The 12,151-nt window shown below is 51.6% G+C and overlaps 1 protein-coding gene across 1 annotated transcript in view; it reads right to left on the bottom strand.

Moving 5' to 3' along the window:
• The window catches only part of ARID1B (AT-rich interaction domain 1B), a 357,127-nt gene that overhangs the window by 45,627 nt on the left and 299,349 nt on the right, over positions 1-12,151 (bottom strand). Inside the window, exon 8 of the mRNA XM_054722446.1 lies at positions 4,159-4,486. Coding sequence (XP_054578421.1) covers positions 4,159-4,486 — 328 coding nt within the window. The remainder of the gene's footprint in view (positions 1-4,158; positions 4,487-12,151) is intronic.

Below are 12,151 nucleotides of genomic sequence, written 5' to 3'. Positions count from 1 at the left end.
AACAGATACAAGTTGTTAATTTCAAACACTGGACACTATCACTCAGCTTCTTTAGTACCTGAACAACGCGATTCACCACATTCTACTGCGCACCCTTACCAGGATAACCAAAACGAGGCGTTTCTTTGCTCAAAAGGGGAAAAATAATAAACAACTCATCTACACAATCCTTGACTTAGTCCATGTGGCACTGCCTTTTAAAGAAGGAATCAGTAAACCGGCTCCCAAACAGCTCCCTGAGTGTCCTCTCCAGGCCCCTTGCGCCAGCTGGGGAAGCCCCACGCACCCGCCACACCTCACCTTACAGGAGCCCCCACTTCTCACGGCCTCTCACTGCCCGCCTTCGTCATCAGTCCTTCCTCAGCCTCCCTCCTGCTCCAGGCCCTGGGATTCTACTTGAGAAGAGTCGCCATAAGGAACTGGGAGCCCTCCTTCCTCTCCCAGAGAGAGACTGACAGGTAGGAACTGGCTCTTCAAACTGCCCACCTAACCTAACCTGACAGCTGTCCACGGGGAACAAAGACAAAAGCACAAACAGGAGTTGGCTGCACGAGCTGTTGGGGAACGCAAAAGCGTGTGAAAACCAAACTCCCGAACCCACAGCTCACACGCGCACCACACGGACTCTCACAGCCAGGCCCTGCTCACCAACAACAGCACAGCAGGTTCTGTGTCCTGCGAAGTGCCAAGGAAGGATGACTCAACAGAGACATAAAGCACGGTGTCCTTCTTCTGTGGAAAGGACACCGCAGACAAGAAATACAAAATGCAGAGCTGACGGGGCGGGGCTGCGGGGCCCGCAGACCCCCACCTCCCCCTCCGGGTTTTATTAGGGAGGAGGTGCTGTGTTCCAGGACGCTCGCCACGCTGCTGGCTGGAGCGCGGCCCCGACTCCACGTGCTGGTTAGCTAACATCGATTTTCTGCCCCAGCGGAGGAGCCGCACGCTGCTGCATGCCATTTCAATTCATTTCACACAGCTGCTTAATGTGGCTTGGCAAGGCACAGGCGACGAGCTGCGTGGGGCCAGAGAGCACTCCCGAGGCGGGAAGGACGGAGCCTATGGATTAGCAGCTGATGTAAATGCTCCTCTCTCCCCACGGCCGCCTTCCCACGGGCTCAAGCAGTGACCTTGAAGGTGCCACAGGAAGGAAGAGAGGAAAAGACCATTTCCCCAAACGTGTGTTCGCCCCGTCCTCTGTCTGTTATTGCATTTTTAGGGTCATGTTTATAGGGCTCTCTGTTTGTTGGCCTACATTTAGGATCATGTTGACAGGATTTAGAACTCTCAATCGCAAACTTACCATTTGCTCTCGCTGTGGAAATAAATGTACCCTGAATAGAAAGACTATTGAAAAGCTCGCCATCGCGCATTCGTAACTAGTGAAAGCACATTTGCATGAGTTTAGTCCTTAAACAAAGCTAGTTGCAAGTTTCCTATTTTAACCAAAAATGTGGTATGTTTCTACAGAAAGTACCTAGTGCACATGATTCAATCTACGTAGGATAATCTTAAAAATGTCGCTCTGTAGTCACTCAGTGATAACATACGTTAAAAGCATTCCCTGGCCTAAGATAGTGTCGCCTGATGTTAGTTTTCTGGTAGGGCAGGGCCCCTTTTTGTTGCTGTCTGTAATTCCTGTGTTGTAACTGGTAATACGGCAACACCGTGTTCAGAGAGGAAATTCTGTGTAGGATTATCTGGTTGTATTTCCCCAGGGAATCTCTGGAAGTGAGGGTGTGCAGGAGCGGTCGGTGAGTGGCCGGAGTGACAGTAACACCGTCATGATAACACAACACAAGTACCTGACAACACACGACAACAGGGGGGACGACACCAGAGCAGGCCATCTCATTACTTTTCCGCAGAGAAGACGTGGGTTCGTCTCAGGCACGAGGGAAGAAGCCATGCCGATAGCCATGCAGACAGAGCGGGGACGGCATGCAGGCTGCTGCCAACCCAGCACAGTGCTGGTAATGGACACGGAACCGAACACACAGGAAGGAACAGGACAGCCCCTCTGAGGTGGATCTCCGTCGAGGACTTTCGCTCGGTTTGGGTGTTACTTCTGCAGCCAGATGGCACGTTCATTAACAGTTTAAAATCGCCCAGGGCCCCAGCGAGTCAGGGTCTGTTGCTACCTACCCGTACTGGTCAGGCTGGTGCATCATGGGAGCCTGAGAGTTGCCATAGTTGGGGTGCTGGGAAGAAAACAGGGGGCGTCCGCCAGCCCCAGACTGGCTGGGATAAGCAGGCGACCTAATGTATGGTGGCCTAAAGCAGAACAGAGAACAACTTCTTTGGATTTGTTCTGTCGACAGTCTGAACACCCGTCCACCTGTCACTGCTGCACACAGGTGGGGAGGGTCACAGATGTGGTGTAACACTCTGTACCATGCAGCTGCCTGCAGTGGAATGGGGTACTTTCCTTAAAAGGGGGGGGGGGGGAGGACGAAGGAGAGAACAGAGTAAGATTTTCAGATCTCATCTCGGTTCAGTTCTGAAGTACAGCTTTGACTCTGGTCAAAAATACAGTCCATTTGAACTCCCGGAGAGCTCACTTGGGCGGCGCCTGCAGGCAGGCGGTGGAATGGTCTCCCGATTGCAAATAGAAGGAAAATGCATGGATGACAGTGATTCCTGCCTTTCTGCAAAGTGACAGATGAACTGACTCGGAAGGGGAGCAGGGCACGAGTTTCTAATCAGCATCTCTACGGTCATCTTCTTCCCAGATCACTAGCCAAGGCTTCGCATCAAATCCAATCAAGTGCTTTCTACTTAAACACCAGTCAAACCAGTCCTCACAGACAGGTTCATTGAAACCTTCCCTGAGTCTGCACAGGTCTGGGTTAGAGGTACGCTGCTGGCGCACAGGAGGTCCTAACTGTAACGTGGATGACAGGGAGATGGCGAGATGGGGAGGAGAGAGGGGAGAGAGGAGGAGTGGTTTTCATTTTGATTCCTCAAGGGAAATTTTTTATTATTTGGAGGAAACAGTAAGATTGGAGGGGTCCCTAACATTCCCAAATAGCAGCTTCAGAGGAAAAGTAACAAAGGAACACATTTACACACACACACACACACACACACACACACACGTGCGTGCGCGTGTGCACGCTTTTATCTCCCTTGGGGAAAAAAATCAGAAACCTTCTATCTTTTCTTCAAGGTACCCTATTTTCATATATATCTTTCAATTTGCTTTTTTAAAATTAATTAAAATATATTTTTATTGATTTCAGAGAGGAAGGGAGAGGGAGAGACAGAAACATCAATGATAAGAGAGAATCATTGATCGGCTGCCTCATGCACGCCTCCTACTGGGGATCCAGCCTGCAACCCAGGCATGTGCCCTGACCAGGAATCGAACCATGACCTCATGGTTCATAGGTCGATGCTCAACCACTGACCCATGCCAGCTGGGCTCAATTTACTTTGTTTTAAATGAATTTTAGCATAAGTTAAACATAAAACATATATACAGGTGCTTCTCTGAAATCATTCATTTTGGCCTCTGAATTTTTAAATTCACTGTTATTTTTATACAGGTCAAGTATTTACTTCAAGAATTAATTTTAAAATCAGGATTGAAATCAAGTAATTGAGGATAAAATCCTCCTGGATCCAATTAAACTTTCTGAAATACTATCTTTGCGTTACTAACCTCATTTTGGTTTGGACAGATGGATATGCCCCAAAAAATAAAACATAAGAATATGAAGCATGAATCTCACACATACACACTTAGACAAACACACACAATACACATATGCGTACAAAGTTTCTTTGTCGTAAACATTTTATGGTGGGGGGACAAACGGGGGACGATCTTTTTCAATGTTTTAGATTTTAACTAGTTTACAGGCTTGAGGTTTCCTGCGCAAACCTGGCTATGCTAGAGAGAACCCCAGGCACGCCTCGGCCGGGCTCTGGGGGCTGCTCAGTGACCACTCACAGCCATTTCAAATAACGCCCACAACCGGCTCGCCCACCACTCAGACTCCTTCTTTGGTGCCTCAGAGAACTGGTCTGCCACTTATTTTTCTGAGCCTTCCGGCCAAGTAAAACGACTAGCTACCGCTCTGCCCCCGTGTGACCCGGGACCGCGGCGCCCAGCCCCGCGCACGCGCACACCAGAACGCCGCCCCGACGGCATACCTGCTTTGTGCTGAGTTGGCAGCGGCCTGCATCACTGCGGCGGCTGCCTCCTGTGCCTTACGGTTCACGGTCGGCATCGGTGGCCCCATTCCTGGCCCGCCCTGCTGAGCCATGCCAGGAGAGCTGGGGGTCATGCTGCTCATGTTTCCAGGAAACGGTCTGTTCTGCATCCCGGCTGATGGCATTCGTCCCAGGGGCATAGCACCACACGGCTGGCCTGGCCCTGGCCCATGCATCTGGTTGTTGGCATTGATGCCCACACCAGGCCCCGGGCCGCTGTAGCTTGCACTGGGCACCCCACTATACGTAGGGGGTCTGGAGTAGTTACCTAAACGAAAAGCAAGCAAACACAAATTAGGGCCTTTCACTTACTACCCGGACTTGTGAAACATTCACTGGGAACTTTCCGTCCAACACCGTGATCAACACAACATTAGTCATTCGTATTAACCCTTCCCTGTGGGCGCCGCGAGGCGGGCAGCCTCAAACACGCTCTTTCTGCACATTCCAGAGGCAGGAGCCACCCAGGACAGCGAGACATGCAGGGCAAATCCAGGCTAATCGTTAACTCGGTCCACGAACAGGCCAGGGATGTCCCCCACCTCCCGCTCCTGCACTTCAACCCGGGCCATCGCTCAGCCCCGCTGCCGGCAGTGGACTGCGGGGCCGCACCCCGTTCCGATGGAGGGTTCAGGACGGCGTGGAAGAGGGGAGCACAGGAGGCCAAGCCCAGGCTCCAAAGCCCCCCGGGGGTGGCACGCGGAACCTCGCCACGAGGCCAGCACAGTCCGTTTTCCTTGGGTGCAGGGAACACTTTTTTTTGGCTTGAGCACCAGGTAAAGGGGCTGGTTTGTGCTTGGTGCCAGGTCTTATGAAATCCAGTTTCAACCAGTGGCATGACACTCCACACAGTGAGGTGGCGGCACGTGGGAGCAGCAGGGCCTGAGATGGGGAGCTCCGACCACCCCCACCCCACCCGCTCACACTGGGCACAGGGTCTGGGGGGAGAAGGCCGCTGCCATGGCCTGGACTCCATGTCCATGGTTTTGTTTCCTCTCCTCTACACCTTTTTGTTGATTGAATATAGGTACATTAAACCCAACTCAATTAAAGGCACACCACTGCCAGCCCAGCAGTAACAGCTGCTGAACCACACTGTGAATGAGACGCTGGCAAGGCTTTGCGTCGACGACTTCCTTCCTTTCCTGGTAACCATGTGGAATACAGACGCGACCACGATTCCACTGACAACTGAGGAAAACCAAGAGCTAGAAGCTTAGGATTCAAGTCCGAGCACACTGACTCTGGAACCCATGCAATTAACCAATAAAATACGCTGCCTTCCAATAAATGACCGTTGAAATAAAACACACATGGGAAGACGAGTGTAGAATCAAGAACTAGTGTTCCACCACTTTCTGGAAGTATTGCCTCACCCATACAACATGTGTGTTCTAGGCACAAGGGATACAGAGTTAAATACAACTCAATTCCTGCACTCAGGCAGCTCACAATCTAAGCATGTGTGTGGGGTTAGTGGGTGGCGGCCTGCATCAGGAGCCGCGTGGGAGGCTGTGGGATGGGTTAGTGGGCGGCGGCCTGCATCAGGAGCCGCGTGGGAGGCTGTGGGATGGGTTAGTGGGTGGCGGCCTGCATCAGGAGCCGCGTGGGAGGCTGTGGGATGGGTTAGTGGGTGGCGGCCTGCATCAGGAGCCGCGCGGGAGGCTGTGGGATGGGGCGAGCTGGAGTGCGTGAGGCTCTGCATTGCTGTCCGTGTGGCCTCAGGTCCGCTGTTTTCATTGTTTCCCTCTCTTCTCTGTAGAACAGACACGCCCCTCTAACACCGACTGCCTGAAGAGTTGTTGGGGCTGTGACATGTGGTAGGGGTTTAACACGGCAGAGGAGGGGAGAGGGCACGGACGGAAGAGGCCCCGGACAACAGGCCGGAGAGCAGACACCTGCAGCGCGTCCCTGGGAGGCGGCGGCGCCGGGGAGAGGCCACCTGCGCAGGCCTGTCCCGCTGCCAGGCGGGCGTCGTTCTGGAGGAGGCGCTTCGCTAGGTGTTGGGCAGAAGCTGGGTTTGATTAGGAGCAGGAGGAGCAGATACCGGGTATTTACTGTGTGCAAACTCAGCCCCACGTTCTTTGCATTAACTCACTCAATCCTCCCTTCAGGCAGGAGAGGTTCCTGTTACTACACTCCGCACTCCAGAGATGGGGCGCCTGAGGCGCAGGGCGGTCCAGCTGGTCCGGGGCCACGTGGCTGGCACCAGGCAGCCTGTGGGTGCAGCTCAGAGCCCAGGCCGCTCAGATGCGGAAGGAAAAACGACACTGATGTAACAGTATCTTCATAATCATGAAACCCGGCGTTCTCAGGTCCACACTAGGAAGCTGCATCCCCCTGAAAATGTGCAAGAAATTCAGACTTCCCAACACCGCCGGCTGCTGGCCCTCTGCCCGGTGCATCACGTGCACTGTACTTGGTTGTCCGTTGGTGCGTGAATCACGGCAGATGGCGCGGAGGTCACTGTCCACGCAGACCACGGCGGCACTCCCGCTGTAAAGGGCTGGATAGGCTTCGTGGGCCAGGCTGTCTCTGTCACAACTAAGCTGCCACAGGCGATGCATACACAACTGGGCCTGCCTGTGTTCCAATAAAACTTTATTCACAAATACAGGCAGCGGGCCAAAGTGGGCCATACTCTGCTGACGGCTGCTGCAGACCAATCCTGGGACAGGCTAGCCAAGGGCCCCGCAGCACAGAAAGTGACCTGCTAAAGCGCCTCCTTGACCCTGACCACCCTCTGGAGGGCTGAGGAAAGGCAGACGAGGAGCAGCGAGGCGCTGGCAATGTCGGCAGCCGGACAGTGAAAGGGGCCAGAAGGAACAGGACAGGCTGACGTTAACCCCGCAGGGGCCACCAGGGGCACGAGACAGCCTCTTCTGGCCAGCTCCTCACACGAGCAAACTCCTCTGCCTTTACAGAAACAACCAGCTTACACTGTTCAAGGAAAAGAAAAAAACATTCACTGTGCATCCACTTCCACAATCTTTACCAAAAGCTCTTAGGTTGCTGCTGAATCGCCCACCCCACAGGACCACACAGAAGGTCTGCTTCCCGTCACCACCCCGCGGAAAGGGCACCTTCTGCGCATCACCCTGGTGGGAGGGCGCAGAGCCGTGGGCGGCTGCCTCGTCCCCTGCACCCCCAGCGCCCCAGCAGCCAGAACTTTCCCGCGAGCAGACAAGGCTTCTCCTCCCCTCTGACCTCACAGGCCCGGCTCCCACAGGATGTGAGACGTCAGTGATATCCAGGCTCCTTTCTGGCTCTCACTTGACTAAAAACAAGGAAGCTCATTCACAGTTTGAATGCAAATGAAATTAATTCACATTTCCCTGCTACTTCTCTAGCTGTTTCCCCCCTCCCCCAGCGCGCATTTGGTGACTCATTTGGTAAGAAACTTTATGCAGTGAAAACATATGTCCTCTTTGCTTTCGAAGGAAATGCAACGACACTTTACTCGTTTCAGAAAACAGATGTGCAGACGTGGTTGTGGCCGATGAGGCCCATGGCGGCTTCATCAGGGAAGGAGGCTCCGGTTTTGCCGACCTCGCGCACAGCGGGCCCGACAGGTGCGCCACTCGGGCTCGCCCCGGGCTCAGCGGGCAGAGGGGCTGCAGCTGGTGAACACAGGAGCGGCGGCCGCATGCTGTCACCTGCAGCTTGCTCCCCGCCTTCCCAGGCACGTCTGCACGGGAGAGGAGCTGCGCCTCAGGCCTTTGCTCAATTCCGCAGCTGCACTTTGTCTCAGAGCAGGAAGTGCTCTGGGCCCGGTGGTCACCATGAGAGCACAGCCACTGTGCCTGCAACACGTACACACACGTGCTCGGAAAGCCACTGACTGCGGCACGTGGCGAGTCCCACGTCAGTTCCCATGTCCCAGGCACAGAGGCCTCTACCTGGTGGGAGAAATGCAGTCCCCCTCTCTTCCCCTGGAGGCTGAGGCTGTGCTGCGTGCCCACAGGAAAATGGCTCTAAAGCTCCGACGGCTCAGGGCAGCAGTGACTACAGCACGGGCTCCAGAATCCGGGTTCAGATGTCGGTTCTGATGTTTCCCAGCGGCATAACGGGGACAAGTTACTCAGTCTCTTGGACATCCGTCTGGCCGTCTGTAAGTCATGCTGGTAATGGCACAGGCAGAAACTGACGGTCCAGTGCTGGGCAGTCACCTCTGAATGGTAGGAACTCTCACCACCAACAACTGTTATCGATAACCATTAACAGGATTTTCCCCATCATCTTTTAAAAATGTGTGGGAAGGAGTGAAAAATGCTTCATGCCCCCGACTCTTTGCCTACTTGATAGCGTATCCCCCCCCCCCCGCCCGCCGCCCCCAATAAACAAAAACCAAACGTGTGAGCCAAGCAGCACAGGAGGCCAAGCCAGGATGAGCGTGCGCTCCGATTCCATGTTTCTCTAATAGATCAGTGGTTCGCTGGCACCGGCTCCGACAGAAAGCAGATGGAGCAGCAGGCAGCACAATGCGGCAGCAGATGCGGGGCCACCCACCTCAGCTGGACGGCCTCGCAGCCAAGACCAAGAGCCCAGTTTTCAAGTGGGTTCATCTTGGCACACCAGCTTCGGGAAATTGGTCACCAAGCGAGTCAGGCTCCAACCCACCGGGAGCGAGGCGCGAGCAGCCGCCAGAGGAAGCAGGAGCTGGACTCCATTCCAGTCACCCTCGTTCCTCCAGAGGGTCACCGCGAAGTCTCACCTGTCCCCAGGAGTTACCTCTGCTGGTTCCCACCCACAGTCCAAGCTTCCTGCTTTGGTTAACTATTAAATGCTTCCACTCGCATAGGAAATTCTGCTCCTCAGTTTCAACCACTCAGCAATTGCCATGAACATTAACTAAAGGCTCTGTATTATTATTCCCTATGCCCAGGAGGGCAAAAAGATGCACAAATCACACAATAGATAGTTAGCTACATATCATGATAAATATATTTGTCAATTAGAGAACTAAGCACTTATCTTGCTGTTTAGTCAAAGATGTTCATCACTCTCTACATCCATCTACTACATATTACTCTTTTGAGAGAGAGAGAGAGAGAAACATCGATTTGTTGTTCCATTTATTTATGCATTCATTGATTGCTTCTTATATGTGCCCTGACTGGGGATTGAACCCGAAACCTTGGTGCCTTGGTGTCTGAGGACAATGTTCTAACCAACTGAGCTACCGGACGAGGGCCTACATAATATTACTTTAAGTCGGCTTTACTGAGTTAGAAAGTACATACAATAACAGCCATAGGCAGTCCTACAACCATTAGCATAGACATGGGGTATTTCTATCATGACGGAAAGTTGCCACTCCCAGCCCTGGATCTGATGCGTTCCCAGTCCCGCCTTCTCCGATGGATGTCATATCAATAGAGTCGTGCATTTGCAGCCTTTTGTGCCGGCTCCTTTCACGTAGAGCCTGCCTTTGAAATTCAGCCACATTGTTGCACATCAGTAGTTTGTTCCCTTTTGTTGCCGAGCAGTATCCCATTCTGTGGACACTTGGGTTGTTTCCAGTTTTTGGCAATTATGAATAAATCCTCTAACATTTGCATACAGGTCTTTGTGTGGACATATGTTTCATTTCTCTTGAAAAAAATAAACTCTAGGAATGAGAGTGCTGGGTCGAGTAATAAGTGCATGTTTAAACTTATAAGAAACCCCGCCAAAAAATGTCTGATATTCCTAATTGCTCTATGTCCTTGATATTGCCAATTAAAAAACCATTAGCCATTCCAATGTGTGTAAGTGGATATCATTGTGGCTTTAATTTTCATTTCACTAATGACGAATGATATTGAGCATTCTTCACAGGTTACCACATTTAAGTAAGATCTTTTCTGTATAAAAACAAAAGTCATATTTCAAAAACCTCCTTCCCGACCTAGCCGGTTTTGCTCAGTGGCTAGAGCGTCAGCCCGTGGACTGAAGGGTCCTGGGTTCGATTCCTGTCAAGGGCACGTACCTCGGTTGCAGGCTTGATCCCGGCCCGGTTGGGCTACACGAGGGAGGCAACCAATCGATGTGGCTCTCTCACACCGATGTTTCTCTCTGTTTCTTCCCCTCCCTTCCGCTCTCTCTAAAAATCAATGGAGAAATGTCCTCGACTGAGGATTAACAACAACACCCAAACCATCTTCCAACCCGACCTTTCTCCAAAGGCTGACCACACAGCGCTGCAGTGCTTGAGGGGAAGTGACTGAGTGGGTAAGAAGGCCACAGATGCAGGTGCAACGTGAAGGCTGACGCGCCCCAAACCAGGGCGTCCAAGCCCACTGTTTGTGGAAACAGAGATCATTTGTTTTTGAACTGACATGTAAGGCACTGTATTATTCTTACATCAACATGCATTTTAAAGAAGTCTTCAAAATGCAACAGTGGTAATATTACACAAAGCTTGTGAAAGAGGGAAGACCTAGAAGTACCTTATAGAATGACTTCAGCATTTCTCCTTTAGTTTTTTTCTATATGTCATAAAAGTTAGCTCCTTTAAAAATTTAATTATATAGTCATACAAGCTCAAGGTAGAAAATATAGCGGCAGAGAGAAATAGCCAAGATGATCCTTAGTTTCACTTCCCAGAGACAATTCTAAGCCCTCAGTCCACCCATCGCACCAGCACCAGCACCAGCACCGAGGCGGGTCGGGAAGGGACCCTGTCGGGCACGCCCTGTCTTCACTGGCTCAGGAGGCAGCTCTCAGGGCCTCCCGCCAGCTCTGTGCTAATGGCTGGGGCCTCGTGAACACAGGACGGCGCTTACATCCCGGGGAACCATGGAGGCGAAGAAGCCAGTCTAGACAATGTGCGATGGTGCTGGGCGCAGAGGAGAAATGGGGCAGGAGCAGTCAGTGTGAGGAGGGCAGCGCTGAGAGGCCACCGAGAGCGGCCGTGTGCGAGTCCACTGCCTCTCCCCGGCGGGAGCGGGCCTTCAGACTCAGGCCCCGGGCACATGTGCCCAGGCAGATGCAGGGGAACACTGTAACCTTCTGCTGCACATGTGACCTTCAGAGAGCTACCTGTCAGTCCAAGGCTCAGGTTCCTCATCTATGAAAAGGGTGAAATACACGATTATCCACTCATGTGGTTGCTGTGGGGAAACCATGATTCTATGAATAATTATTATTGTTGGACACCAACGATGAGTAGATAGAATGTCGCTGAATAGACACAAACTATTAATAGTTCCAATATTAATAAGGTAATTTTTTAATCAGTGAAATTATCTTTTTACTATATATTGTGCCATATGCCAAATTTTACTTTCATGAGGCAGCATTCCAATTTATTTCTCCAACAGGTAAGTATGAGAAAAAGCATGACGTAACAAATGTAAAAAAATATTATCTTAACTCATCAACAGAAGAATCTCTTCGGTAGGAAATGCAGGAGTCTGAGTCACGCTGAGCACCTGCCTCTCCCTGGGCTGGCCCACAGGGACTGTGTGGGGATGGCGCCCCCTGGAGGGAGAGTGCTGATGGTCTTCACCTGGTGGCCAAGGCCCCTTCGGAAGGACACTTGGTGCCACTCACAGTGAAGTGTGATTCCACAGGTCATTTCTTTTCAAACAAACTTGTGAAAAGACGGTAGACGGTAAGGCAAAGCTGCAGTCCACTCCTGTGTCTCTCATTGCTGGCCAGGACTGTCGTGACCAAGGCCCAGACAGAGTTAAAAGGCCACTGATGATGTTGTCACGAGGATCATCCAGGGGAGTGAGTGAAGGTTGGAACTTTCAAATGCTACTGATTTTAATTTGCAACATTAATTTATTTTAATTATTTACAACAATTAGCTTCATACTAGTTCAAATTCAATTTGCTTTGTTTTTAATTTTTCCTTTCTTTTTAATTTTCCGTTTATTTGAACTTTACATTTTCATTTCTTTCCTAATTCCCAGGTTTTGATAAAGTTATGATGACTATCAGTCTG

This window comes from Eptesicus fuscus, chromosome 10 (assembly GCF_027574615.1).
Source record: "Eptesicus fuscus isolate TK198812 chromosome 10, DD_ASM_mEF_20220401, whole genome shotgun sequence".
Taxonomy (NCBI): Eukaryota; Metazoa; Chordata; class Mammalia; order Chiroptera; family Vespertilionidae; genus Eptesicus; species Eptesicus fuscus.
Note: the sequence above shows the minus strand (reverse complement) of the source record. Positions and strands in the feature narration are given on the sequence as shown.